This window comes from Acinonyx jubatus, chromosome A2, assembly GCF_027475565.1.
Source record: "Acinonyx jubatus isolate Ajub_Pintada_27869175 chromosome A2, VMU_Ajub_asm_v1.0, whole genome shotgun sequence".
Lineage (NCBI taxonomy): Eukaryota > Metazoa > Chordata > Mammalia > Carnivora > Felidae > Acinonyx > Acinonyx jubatus.
In genome coordinates this window covers 158,763,392-158,777,607 of record NC_069383.1, presented here as the reverse complement: position 1 = coordinate 158,777,607, position 14,216 = coordinate 158,763,392, and the positions used below count along the sequence as shown (strand labels likewise).

Sequence of the window (14,216 nt, the reverse complement as noted above, 5' to 3'; positions counted from 1 at the left end):
TACCAGCAAGAATTATCTGGTCCTAAATGTCAACAGTACCCAGGTTGAAAAACCCAGTGATAGAAAAATAATTTCTATACTAGGCACTAAGGGGAAGGTGGAGGGCAATCAGATACTGTTCAAGTCTCATTAGGATGGTCCTATCATCTTGGCTTCATCTAATTCTGCCCAGGTCTCCAGGGAAGGAGTTTCATGGAGTAGTTGGACGCTAGGACCTTACTGCACTGAATACAAAGTGATTTTATTTTTGAGGGGCACTTTGTGTCACACCCTCAGACACTTGCTGGGGAAGAATGCAGCTAGGCAGAGCCTTCCAGGGTGCAGGATCCTACCTACCAGTAGAAGGGGCACAAGATGGGGACACATAAATGCTGTGTTCATACATATAATACCCACTACTTTATGAGAATCTCTATATAAGACACTTAACACTAGCTGTCTATAATCACCCCAACAGTTATTTACAAATGAAGAATGTGAGGCTGCTTAGAGACAGAGTAAATATCCTAGTAAATGGTAAAGTTAGGATTCAAACATTGGAATCTGCCTAAGTCCAAATGTAGTGATAGTCAAGAGGGTACAGTAGTCCTCAAGTTAACCTAAAATATTTTTTTTTTTTTTTTGCTTTCAGTTCAAGAGAATCTATCCATTCTACCCAATCCAGCTCAACCGGTATAAAGGATGCTTTGTCCTCTTGGTTCTCTGTTGTGGGGGGTCTCTGGGGCCATTTCCTGGTCTGTACAGATCTGACCTCCAGCATGTGGTGTTCCTAGGGCTGTTCAGAGGGCTAAGCTTTGAACAGAGCGCCTCTCCTATGTGGCTTCCTTGATGCCCTGAGTCAGCTCTGGAGATGCACTCAGCTCCATCTAGACTCATATCCTGTTCAACCCTCTCTGGTCAGGTTTTCCAACTCTGTTCTGCTGGTAATGAATCCTTCCTCTGTGCCATCCTCCTCACTCCATGGCAGTGCAAGTTAGTTAATAGGGTCAAAGGAATGGCTGGCTGTTCACAGTCTCTGCACCTTTTCTGGGCCAACACAGATGCTGGTGGCCCTCATGGATCATGGTGGCTAACACTGAGTCCTTATGCCACACACTGCTCTGAGCACTCTTAGGTGTAACACTTAATCCCCACCAGAACTCTTCAGGAAATGTATTGTCATCATTATTACAGATGAGGGCATAGAGACACAGAGAAGTAACTTGTGTAAGAGCATGCCATTTAGTGAATAATGGCAGATTTGAACCCAGAGCCCTCTTAGCCACTGTGCTCTGCTGTGCCTCAAAATATGGCAAGTGCTATGAAAACTGGACTGGGTAGGATGTCAAGGCAGGTCTCTGAAGAGCTGTGAGTTTTGATTTGAAGCCTGACTATGAGAGGGAGCCAGGTGTGTGAAGATTTGGCAAAGTGTGCACCAGGCAAGGAAGACCACAAGTAGACCAGGGCTTTCTTTCACTTAAAATAGACGCTGCAATGAGTTTCTTGAAGAAGATTCTTATTAACATCCTCCGTATAGGTCAACGGGCACCACCCAAGCAAGATTCAGTAAGTAAAATTTAATGGGGTGAGGGAGATCCATATGATAGATAGTGGTTTCCACACTGAGACCAGGGAAGCCATGGTCCAGCATTCGTGGTGCTAGAAGCTAGAACATAACTGAGAAGGGCAAACATGAGTCAGTAATGTGAAACACTTGTCATTCCTGTCCCCCATCTTCCCAGTGCACTCCTTGCCTTCTCCCTTGATGCTTACAGGAGTCTGTGTCCTTGAAATAGTGTGCTTTCATGAGAAGTGTAGTTATTGGTTGACCATTCTTTTTCTTGGATGTATGACAAGACTTTTGGTGTGCTACTTCACGTCTGTGTTCAGGAGTGTTTTTCTTCTAGTAAACCATTAATAGTATTTATGTCCTTTCTTCAGATTACATATTCAAGGACACCAGTTATCAGCACTGTTGATCTCTGTTGTCCGTCTTTAACTTTGGTTATCACTGGAAGTAAGCTCCTCTCCTGAAAAGTCTCCTCAGAGCCCCTTTCATGTCCCTGTTCCTCAGGCTGTAGATGAAGGGGTTCAGTGTGGGGGTGACCACTGTGTACATCACTGAGGCTATTGAACCCTTTCTGGACGGATGGGCTGTTCCGGAAGTGAGGTAGACCCCAAGGCCTGCACCATAGAACAAGGAGACCACCAAGAGGTGGGACCCACAGGTGGAAAAGGCTTTGTACTTCCCCACAGCAGAAGAAATGCCCATTATGCAGGAGATAATTCTAGAATAAGAGAAAAGGATCCCAGTCAGGGGAATAACACCCAACAGGCCAGTTACAAAATACAGTAGGATGTCATTGACAAGGGTGTCAGAACAGGTAAGCTTGAGGATCTGAGCAAGTTCACAGAAGAAGTGGGGGATTTCTGTCTCTTTGCAGAAGGCCAACCTCAAAACCATCAGACTTTGCAACAAAGAATATGTCAGGCAGATTAACCAAGAAAGCAGAAGCAGGAGACCACAGAGGCTAGGGTTCATGATGACCAGGTAGTGCAGGGGGTGACAGACGGCCACAAACCGATCATAGGCCATCACGGTCAGTAGCAAATTATCTAATCCAGCAAATATCATGAAAAAACACATTTGGGTAAGGCAGCCTTCATACGTGATGGCGTTGCTCCGTGTCTGGATGTTCACTAACATCTTGAGGACAGTGGTGGAGGTGAAACAGATATCAGTGAGGGACAGGTTGGTGAGGAAGAAGTACATGGGGGTGTGGAGGTGGGGGTCAGAGCTGATGGCCAGAACGATGAGCAGGTTCCCTAAAACACAGACCAGGTACATATAGAGAAACAGCCCAAAAAGGAGGGGCTGCAGGTTTATATCTTCTGAAAGCCCCAGAAGGATGAATTTTGAAATAGCTGTTTGGTTCCCTGCTTCCATATGATTTATGGAAATTGCCTGGGAAGAGGCAAGAATAATGTTAAGACAGTGACAAAACAATATTGCGCCATACGCAATAAACTTGTTCATTCATGAAGTCTTATCTTACCTAAGAGTCGTGATTTCTTTCGTTGAACAAAGTCTCCTCAGTAAATACCCTCCCTTCCCTGCTTCTACCACTGCTACTGGGACCATCTCTTTATTTATTTATTTTTTAGTTATTTTTAAGTAATCTCTACACCCAATGTGGGGCTCGAACTCACGACCCTGAGATCAAGGTGCCCCCAGGATCACATCATTAAAATGAATGTCCCACACCATGCAGGGTGGGGGGGCGGGTCTCCTCTGCATCATCCCCAACTCGGTTGTTCTACCTCTGTTGTGTAGTTCCTGTGAAAGGACCATCAGCCTCATGAGCATCTCCTTTCTGCCCTGTTAGCTGTGGTGTCTTCAAGTCCAGGGAAACGGAGAGAAGAGGGAAATCATGAGGAATTGCAGAATTTAATGATATTTTTTGCTCTCATGCCATTTACCAGTATCTGTTCGGTATCTTACCAGTATCTGGGAACGGAACATTCTCATCTGAAGTCTGACTCAGAGAAGGATGCTGTGCAAAGACTTTTATAGATAATTCTTCAACAATTATAGTAATGTCTCCATTGCTGTCCCAATCTGTACCTCTGTCACCATGATAATGATCAAGTTACCATAATATGCTTCAGTCCCAAGGACTAAATCAGACCATACATTCTAATTATACCCTGCATGTTTATATTGTAGTTCTTTCTATTTCTTTAGGTTAGGACGACTCTGCATCTTCTATTTCATTTTTATTTCATACCCCAAGCACTTAGCACAGTACCTGCTGCTCTGTCTCTATTGGTCGGATGAGTGACAGAAGAAATTTGCAGGGTACTACAAATTTGGTAAGGTATAATTTCCCTACCATAAAATCCTTTAACCAAGAACCATCTATCTTGAAGGCTTTTCAACTGAACATAAAGAGAATGAGAGCCCTTTTTTTTTTGCACTCTGTTAAAAAAAAAAAGAAGAAGAAGTAAGCCTGGTTTCTGTTTGCATATTAGGTCTCTGCAACAGGAGGTAATTTCTAAACTCAGGGGCAGCTGTCTTCAATTTTATATACATTTAAGAAAAAGCATGCAAAGTTCCTAAACAGAAGAACAATGAAATTACAAAGAATTGGATCAATTGTTTAAAGTACATACAGGGCACCTGGGTGGCTCAGTCGGTTAAGCATCCGGCTCTTGACTTTGGCACAGTTCACGATCTCACATCGGGCTCTGTGCTGACGGTGCGTAGCCTGCTTGGGATTCTCTCTCTCCTTTCTCTGCCCCTCTCTCTGCACCCCCCAACTCCCTCTCTTTCAAAATAAATAAACTTAAAAAAAAACTTTTAGAACATAAAGTACATGCAATAATTATGTGTTTATCAATAATACCAAACAACATTTAAAGGCAAATTAGGGGCGCCTGGGTGGCTCAGTCGGTTGAGCGTCTGACTTCGGCTCAGGTCATGATCTCGCGGTCTGTGAGTTCAAGCCCCACGTCAGGCTCTCTGCTGACAGCTCAGAGCCTGGAGCCTGCTTTGGATTCTGTGTCTCCCTCTCTCTCTGCCCCTCCCCTGCTCATGCTCTGTCTCTCTCTCTCTGTCAAAAATAAATAACCATTAAAAATTTTTTTTAAGAAAAGGCAAATTAAAGTCTGAAAGGAGGGAAATTTATAATTTATAAGGAACCATAAAAGTGCAGTTTAATACATTAGCTTTTATTTTTATTTTTCCATTTTAGAGACAGTGTGTATGAGCAGGGAAGGGACAGAGGGAGAGAGAAGGAACCTTAAGTAAGCTCCACACTCAATGTGTAGCCCAGTGTGGGGAGGGGGTGCTCAATCCCACAGACCATGAGATCATGACCTGAGCAGAAATCAAGAATCAGGCACTCAACCAACTAAGTCACCCAGATGCCCCTAATATATTAGCTTTTAAAAGCAGTAAGAAAATAGTAAGAAAAAAACAAATAGGTCATATTGGCCAAAAAAGACTTAAGTATGAAACTGTTGAAAACATTGCTGTTTATGGTACTTTTAGAATCACTGTAGAGTATCCTGTTCAATCATACTATTTAAAATATTGGCATTGGAGTATTTCTGTTGGAGTGCAATATTTTCAGGGCATTGCTGTTACTGTTAGGCTCTATTTTACTGTTAAGAGTATAATGTTTATAGTGGTGGACACTTTTGAAACTAAAAGGGTGGTTGAGGGAGCCTGGGTGTCTCAGTCCATTAAACGTCCGACTTCAGCTCAGGTCGTCTCATGGTTTGTGAGTTCGAGCCCCACGTCGGGCTCTGTGCTGACAGCTCGGAGCCTGGAGCCTCCTTTGGATTCTGTGTCTCCCTTCTCTCTGCCCCTCCCCTGCTCATGCTCTGTCTCTCCTTGTTTCTCAATAATAAAAGTCATATATATATATATATATATATATATATATATATATATATATGTTGTTGAAAAACCTTGACTAACATGACATAGTGTCATGTCATTATAGTGTTAAGTAGAAAGAATGGAACAGGAAGAATAGAAAGCCATTCGTGTAGAACAATGGCAGTCTGGAGATGAACTGGGATGGGAAAGAAATTCACCAGAGTGTCCACATTGCTCATATCTGAGAGGTACCTATTTTCTTTCTTTTTTTTTTTTCTATATTAATTTTCCACAATGAGCATCATTGTTTGTGACCATAAAAATTTTTTTTAAATGTTTATTTATCTCTGAGAGAGAGACAGAACATGAGCGGGAGGGGAGCAGAGAGCAGGAGAAGCAGAATCCGAAGCAGGCTCCAGGCTCTGAGGTATCAGCACAAAGCCCGACACAGGGCTTGAACTCATGAACCACAAGATCATGACCTGAGCTGAAGTTAGACACTTAACCGACTGAGCCTACCCAGGCACCCCTATTAAAAAAACTTTATGGAGAAATATGTTCACATATTTGAACAGATTTCAGGATGGCCCCTCCTCCCTGTGTCCCTGGGTAAGTCAGGAACACAGAAACCCCTGCATAAAAGATAACTTAGCATGAGCCATTATGCCAGGCCTAGAGGGGGGAATGGCATTTGGAAGAGGGAAGAAAAGGGAATGCAGGAGTAAAAGAAACGGCAATTTAGAGATGAAACAAAAGGAAGAAGCTGTATAATAAGTCAGGATTCTCCAGGAAAATAGAACCAATGGACCTGCGAGCTGGAGACCCAGGAGAGCCAAGCTGTGGTTACGGTTCGAGTCTGAAGACCTGAGAACCAGGAGAGCTGATGCAGCTCCAGTCTGTAGCCTGGCAGGCTTGAGTTCTGGGAAGAGCTGATGTTTCAATTCCAGTCTGGAAGCAGGGGGAAGGGCCCCAGCCTGAAGGCAGTCAGGCAGAAAGAATGATGTCTTACTCAGCCTTTTTGTTTATTCAGGCCTTCAACTGATCTAATGAGGCCCACCCCCATCAGAGAGGGCAATCTGCTTCACTCAGTCCAAATGTTAGTATCCTCCAGAAACACCGTCACAGACACATCCAGAAATGACCAAGTATTTACCATCACAGAAGCATATAGATTATTACTAGTGATTCAGTTAAAAGGTAGCAGCCTGCACTAAAAGGCTCTCCACCTGGCTGCAACATGAACGAGTCTGATTGTGAATTGGGAGTAACGTTCACTGCCTGCAGGCCTCTGATGGGAGGCAGACAAGCTGATGACCCCAGCAAAGAACGGGAGATACTTGCTTTGATTCTGAGTATGTTGTCAGTGGTGGTGTGTGTGTGGCACACAGAATGAGAGATCTGATTTAGAGCAGATTTTTCAGATATGAGAGGAGCATAATCAGCCTAGATGACAAAGGTTGATTTGATTGCTTCGGGACTCCAATGGATCACAGGAAGACAGATAAAAGGAACCGTCAACGAGAGCATGGAGGCCCACCACGCATAGGACATGGGGAGTCAGGAATGGGTGAGGACAGCTGTGCTGTAAGCCTTGTACATGAAAGTTGGTATTTAGGGAGACTCTGTCTGATATCAAAATGGCAGCAAGAACTTTCACTGGACGTCTTCACTCGCCAATGGGACTTTAGTTCAGGTCCTCATAGCTTCTCATTTGGGCTTCACATACTTTGGCACCCTGCTAGCCCGTTATGCAGGGGAGTCAGGATGGCTCCAACTGCATCATTGTTCACATCTTTAAAAGTCATTCAGTGGCCCAGTAGTCCTCCAGGGGAAGGTTCCAAACCCCACTGCCCTCCATGGTTTGGCCCCTGTGTTCTTGCTCTGGCTTCCTCACCCGTTCCACCAACCCCCTCCTGTCTTCTGATCCATCCTTTTTGTATTGAGGAGGAAATTACCCAAAGCTTTTAAATTACTCAAAAGGATAGCTGTGTTTCCTTTGAACACTACATGAAGTAGTGCCTAAGAGGTCAACTTAATTGTCCCATCTTCTGGGGGAATATTCCTTTTTTGGCTTGAGATCTAGACTCAGTGACATCAGTGCTAACACTGATTAATAAAGTACACGTGATTTTTGTTCACTAGAGATGCAAATGTTTCCATTCAGCTAAGAAGATCACCCCAAAGTTTATTGTTCATTGCCCTGTGGGATATCTCCATCTGATAGAGAAGATAACCCCAAAAGCTATGGTTTTATTTTCCTGTATTTTTGCTTCCAACTTGGAAAATTAATGTCATTATTCCTTCCCTATCTATATAAATCCCTGTTCCCCAAATGCTCAGCAAACTAGCTTTACTCTCCTGGCTCCCTCATTAATAATTAAGTCTTTGACATATACTCACTATATATTTGTATGAGAGTCACATTTTTATCTATCGGAAAACAATGCTTTGCCATTAGATACTCCATGTTTCTTACAACACTGGGTACATCCAGAGCAGTTTAGTAGCTCTGGACCTTTGCTTTTACCTCCCACTGGAGTCCCCTTTCTCCCTATTCACCTGGGAAAGTCCTATCCCTCCTTCCACTCTCTGTCCTGAAGTCTTCATTGACAGCCCCCCAGGCAGTGCTGACCACTCTCTCTTTGCACTTCCTCTGCACCTTGGAGAAACTGGACCACACATGGGGCAAGCTGTCACATTGCATGGGTTTGTTCCCAAGGCTCTCATCCTCCCAGGGGAGTGACACATTTTAGTTAACTCCTTCTGTTCAGTACCTAGCTCAGTGTTAGGCACAAGGGAGATGCTCTGCAGATGTGGGAAGTTCCCTCTAGAAAACAAAAGGGAGGGATGTTCAAGTGGGTGAAGAGGGAGTGTGGAGGGGGAGACCCAGAAACGAGGCAGTGAAAGGAGAGCAGAGCTAGAGATGAGGTAAGAACATACAGTGTAGTGTGGCTTGGAGACACCTGTCTAGAGCCAGGGACGTCTACTCAATTTGGGTGGGCATTTCCTCCCTCTGCATCCCTATGTATGTGCCAAGAAATCATGCAGGCAAAAAGCTTTGCCTGACCCCCTTCTTACCTCTTCACCACAGCAGTTTCTGAGCCAGTGCTAGGGCATCACAATGGAATTGCTAAATGTTTGGGCTCTATTATATTAGCTTCTCCCAATGGAAGACAAATACAGACAGAGAAGCAGGGACAAAGAGCTGAGCATGGGGACTCAGGGCCACAATGATACCTGGCGTGGCCCAAGGGCCTTTCCTTCTGGTATGGGAGCGGTGAGTCTGAGGTGAAATCATTTGGGACTGAATTCCCTCACTTCTCATTAAATAAATGGCTGTTTTGATTGTCTGTTTCTGGAGACTCCCCACCCCCTCTCAAGGGTCAGAGAGGTGATCTTTTCTGCTGTGTCTACCCACGGGGAGCAGAGTTGGAGCCACATGGAGGATCCATGCCACCCCACCTAGCGTACACGTCCTTCAGCCACAGTCCTCAGTCCCCACTGGGTCTTTCTCTTCCTAAGGGAACATCTCACTCCATCTCTGGTTCTGTACAAATCTAAGGATCAAGAAACATCTTTGGCCAAGTCTTGCTTGTCCAGAGCAAGGTTCTCCAACGTTCCCAGGGATGCCTACAGACTACTTTCTGGAACAAAAATCAAAGCAGTGGAGAGAAGGGGGAGAGAGGGTGAAAGGGGGGTCAGCTTTCCAAAGGCCACCAGAGTGACAGCGCAATGATCTTGACCACACTCAGACCTAAACGGCACATGACCCCCATTGTGTCTTGAGAGAGCGAGCCTGAGGTCAGGAGTGTCTGGATGACTGGTGTGTCAGGACCTTCACAGAACCCTGTGACCTACTTTGCAGTCAGCCTAGCAGATGCCCTCTTGTTCACTTGGAATTCAGCATAAAAATATTTTTTGAGCACCTTCAATAGATATTGATCATATATATGATGGAGCAGTAAACAAGACAAGATAAGGACTCTGTCCTTATGGAATTGCCTTCTAGTTGTAGATGGCGTTATGCATGGAGACAAAGGATAAACAAATTAACTGCTTTTTTTTTTTTTTTGAGAGACAGAGTAAGCAGGGGAGGGGCAAAGAGAGAGAGGGGGAGAGAGAGAAAATCAAAAGCAGGCTCCATGCTGTCACTGTAGAGCTTGACACGGAGCTTGAACCCATGCACCTTGAGATCATGATCTGAGCCAAAACCAAGAATCAGACAACCGACTGAGCCATCCAGGGGCCCCACAAATTAACAGTTTAATAGATAATGACTCATCTGATTAAAACAGGGTTATGTGCTGGAGGATGCCTGGGGGCTTCTCAGAGGAAGTGACATTTGGAGCTAAGATTCAAATGATGAGAAGTGCCAACCATGCAAAAGATTCGGGGTAGAAAAGCATATCTGGCACTCGTGGGAGAGGAAAGAACATGTGCAAAGATCCTGAGGCATGAACTCATTTGCCATAATTGAGTCACAGGTCTGTGTTGTGAAAGAATAGTGACCAATGTGGAAAATGGTGTGAGATTGTGTGGTCAAAAATCAAGGCCCGTGTCAGGAGTTAGGGTTTTAACATAAGAGAAATAGGAAAGCACTGGAAAGATTTATAGCCAACACGATGTGATGTGATGCTCTTTTTTGCTTTTTAAGTTTTCTCTGGCTGCTATGTAGAAAATTCAGGATTTCGGGATATCAAGTCATTCCATGCTCCAGTGTCCTTAGATAGAAGATTGGGATTGTATTCATCAAAAACTTGCCAATCGAATAAAAATTCATATTCTTTACTAAAAAACAGTGACCAGGGGTGCCGGGGTGGTTCAGTTGGCTAAGCGACCAACTTTTTTTTTTTTTAAATGTTTATTTATTTTTGAGAAAGAGAGAGAGAGAGAGAGTGGGGGAGGGGCAGAGAGAGAGGGAGACACAGAATCTGAAGCAGGCTCCAGGCTCCGAGCTGTCAGCACAGAGCCCAACACGGGGCTCGAACTCATGAACCGTGAGATCATGACCTGAGCCGAAGTCGGACACTTAACTGACTGAGCCACCCAGGTGCCCTGCAACCAACTTTTGATTTCAGCTCAGGTCACGATCTCAAGGGCATGGGATCAAGCCCCAGTCAGACTTCATGCTGGACGTGGAGGTTACTTGGGATTCTTGATCCTTCTGCCCCTCCCCTGTTCGTTCTCTCTCTCTCTCTCAAAAAAAAAAAAAAAAAAGTGACCAGATATTTATTAAATTTCAAACATCCTTTAGTACCACACGCTTCCTAGAGATAGATGGGTGCTATATTCTCCTTTTCCAAGAAGGAACATGAGCAGAGAGAGGTTGAGAGATTTACACACACTCTGCATATAGGGGGTGAAAGATTCAGACTCAAACGTTCATCTCCTCATTCCCATCCCAGGGCTCTGTCCTGCCTCACCAGAGCTAAATGAGTGATCTGTTCAAACTTGCTTCGTCCCAGATGGGCAAACAGAGGCAGAACCAATGATTCCTTCTCTCTGGAGTCAGTGAGCTCACCTACGATTTATGGACATGAGCCAGTCCATAACACAGAGGCCAGTATGGCACTAACATTTCAGATTATAGGATTTTCTACAAGTAGTATAGTGCCTTTTACAGCCCAGTAAGCATTCTGAGATATGGAAATTTTCATGTGGGGCTATCATGGGATCATCCTTTTAAATGTTTTTTCCAGTATGATCTGATTTATATAAAGGCCCAAAATGGACAAATCAAATTTCGGTGATGGAAGTCAGAATAGCAGTGATCTTTAGGGAGTAATGTAAGATACTTCTGGGGTGCTGGTTATGTTCTATAGCTTAATCTGGTTGGTGGTTACACAAGTATGTCCACTTCATAACATTTTATTGAGCTGAATATACGTATTATTTGTTTACCTTTTCTGTTATATTTCAATTAAAACACTTACTTTAAAAATTGCCAGGGGCGCCTGGCTGGCTCATCGGTTAAGTGTCCGACTTCGGCTCAGGTCATGATCTGACACTCCGTGAGTTCGAGCCCCGCGTCGGGCTCTGTGCTGACAGCTCGGAGCCTGGAGCCTGCTTCAGATTCTGTGTCTCCCTCTATCTCTGCCCCTCCCCTGCTCATGCTCTGTCTCTCTCTGTCTCAAAAATAAATAAAAACATAAAAAAATTTTTTTTAATTGCCAGGATGCATTCTTAGTTCAAAACTCTCCTTGTAAGCAACAGAATCATTCTTCCTACACAGACTTTAAGGATAATTTTGATTGCATACCTCAATAATAATAAGATGTGGTTGATAGCAACTATTTTTTAATTTAAATTTTAATTAACATACAATGCAATATTGGTTTCAGGAGTATGATTCAGTGATCCATCACTTACATCACCCAGTCCTCATCACAAGTGCCCTCCTTAGTACCCATCACCCATCTAGCCCATCCCCCACCTCCCTCCATCACCCATAGTTTGTTCTCTATCATTAAGAATCTCTTATGGTTTGTTTCCCTCTCTTCTCTTCCTCCCCCACTTCCCATATGCTCATCTGTTTTGTTTCTGAAATTCCACATCTGAGTGAAATCATATGGTATTTGTCTTTCTCTAATGACTTATTCCACTTAGCATAATACATTCTAGCGCCATCCACATCATTGCACATGGCAATATTTCATTCTTTTTGATGGCTGAGTCATATTCCATTATATATACCACATCTTTTTAAAATTTTATTTTGTTATTTTTTTTTATTTTTGAGAGAGAGACAGACAAAGCATGATTGGGGGGTGCATAGAGAGAGAGGGAGACACAGAATCTGAAGCAGGTTCCAGGCTCTGAGCTGTCAGCACAGAGCCCAATGCAGGGCTCGAATCCATGAGCCATGAGATAATGACCTGAGCTGAAGTGAGACACTCAACCAACTGAGCTACTCAAGTGCCCCATAAATTTTATTTTGCTTTAATTCAAGTTAGTTAACATACAGTGTAGTATTGGTTTCAGGAGTAGAACCTAGTGATTCATCACTTACATGTGTCACCCAGGACTCATCCCAACAAATGCCCTCCTTAATGCCCATCACCCATTCAGCCCAGCCCATCCCCACCCCACCTTCCCTCCAGCAACCTTCAGTATGTTCTCTGTATTTAAGAACCTCTTGGGGCACCTGGGTGGCTCAGTTGGTTAAGCATCCGACTTTGGCTCAGGTCACGATCTTGCAGTCCGTGAGTTTGAGCCCCGTGTCGGGCTCTGTGCTGACTGCTCAGAGCCTGGAGCCTGTTTCAGATTCTGTGTCTCCCTCTCTCTCTGCCCCTCCCCCGTTCATGCTCTGTCTCTCTCTGTCTCAAAAATAAACATTTAAAAAAAATAAAAAAACATAATCTCTTATGGTTTGCCTTCCTCTCTGTTTTTATCTTATTTTTCCTTCCCTTTGCTTATGTTCATGTATTTTGTTTCTTAAATTCCACATATGAGTGAAATCATATGGTATTTTTCTTTCTCTGACTGACTCATTTCAGGTAGCATAATACACTCTGGCTCCATCCATGTGGTTGTAAATGGCAATATTTCATTCTTTTCATGGATAAATAATATTCCATTGTATATGTATACCACATCTTCTTTATTGGTTCATTAGTCGATGGATATTTGGATTCTTTCCATGATATGGCTATTGTTGATAATGCTGCTATAAACATTCGGGTGCATGTACACCTTCGAATCTGTATTTTTTGTATCCTTTGGGTAAATACCTAGTAGTGCAATTGATGGATTGAAGGGTAGTTCTATTTTTAGTTTCTTGAGGAACCTCCATACTGTTCTCCAGAGTGGCTGCACCAGTGGATAGCAACTGATTTTGTAACAGGAAAACACATGTAGACAATTAATAATAAAAATGAACAGGGGCACCTGGGTGGCTCAGTCAGTTAAGTGTCTGGCTTGTTTTCGGCTCAGGTCATGATCTCACTGTTCATGAGATCAAGCCTCCCTGTGGTAAGAGCGCAGAGCCTGCTTGGGATTCTCTCTCCCTCTCTCTCTCTATCCTTCCCCTGCTCGTTCATGCTCTCACTCTTTCTCTCTCTCTCAAAATAAATAAACATTTTTAAAAAGTAGTCAAAATGAACATGCGTCAATTTTAGAAGCCAGACAACTGTTCTCCACTAACATACCACACAGATATTCACACCTGTACAGTATGGAGCAAAAACACTGATTTCCATTGGATTGTCATAATAAGAAACTGATAAAATGATCTCTCTCCCTCAGGTAATGCCATATGTCAGTTAAAGTGTTTGAAGTAGATGAATGGAGTTTACAAAGACACGTAAAACACAGGGTTGTGGTAAATGAGTAAGATTACGGGGAAATATGTGTAATATACTATTTAGGTGAACATTAGGTGCTTTTTAGGTAAGATTTTGTGAAACCTGTTTATGGATACATAAATAAATGCTGACATTATGGAGACATTGACAGGAAAATACACCCACCAAACTCTTGGCATTGTAGCTATTGGGAGTAAGATCCACAGAGGAATAGTATCATGCAAGAATACCAAGAAAACTCAAATTTTACTGGTAATAATTTAAATTTGTTTTATGTTTATTTATTTTTGGCAGAGAGAGAGAGAGAGCATGATCAGGGGAGGGGCAGAGAGAGAGGGAGACACAGAATCCGAAGCAGGCTCCAGGCTCCGAGCTGTCAGCACGGAGCCCGACGCGGGGCTCAAACCCACGAACCGTGAGATCATGACCTGAGTCGAAGTCGGACGCTCAACTGACTGAGCCACCCAGGAGCCCTTTAATGGTAATAATTTAAATCTCTATGAGTCCTGAAGCTAATAATCCTGAGTGTTAATACTTTTAATATAGGT

At 43.5% G+C, this 14,216-nt stretch overlaps 1 protein-coding gene across 1 annotated transcript; it reads right to left on the bottom strand.

Annotated features, from left to right (window-relative positions):
• Positions 1-1,511: 1,511 nt before the first annotated feature.
• On the bottom strand, positions 1,512-3,073 carry LOC106979004 (olfactory receptor 7D4-like). The gene has a single exon (XM_015076764.3). The coding sequence runs from the start codon at positions 3,014-3,016 to the stop codon at positions 1,988-1,990; it is 1,029 nt and encodes a 342-aa protein (XP_014932250.2). The 5' UTR covers positions 3,017-3,073; the 3' UTR covers positions 1,512-1,987.
• Between the last annotated feature and the right edge of the window lie 11,143 nt (positions 3,074-14,216).

Excerpts from the sequence above, each read along its gene's own strand:
- LOC106979004 (XM_015076764.3), bottom strand. The coding sequence starts at position 3,016 with ATGAACAAGTTTATTGCGTATGGCGCAATATTGTTTTGTCACTGTCTT.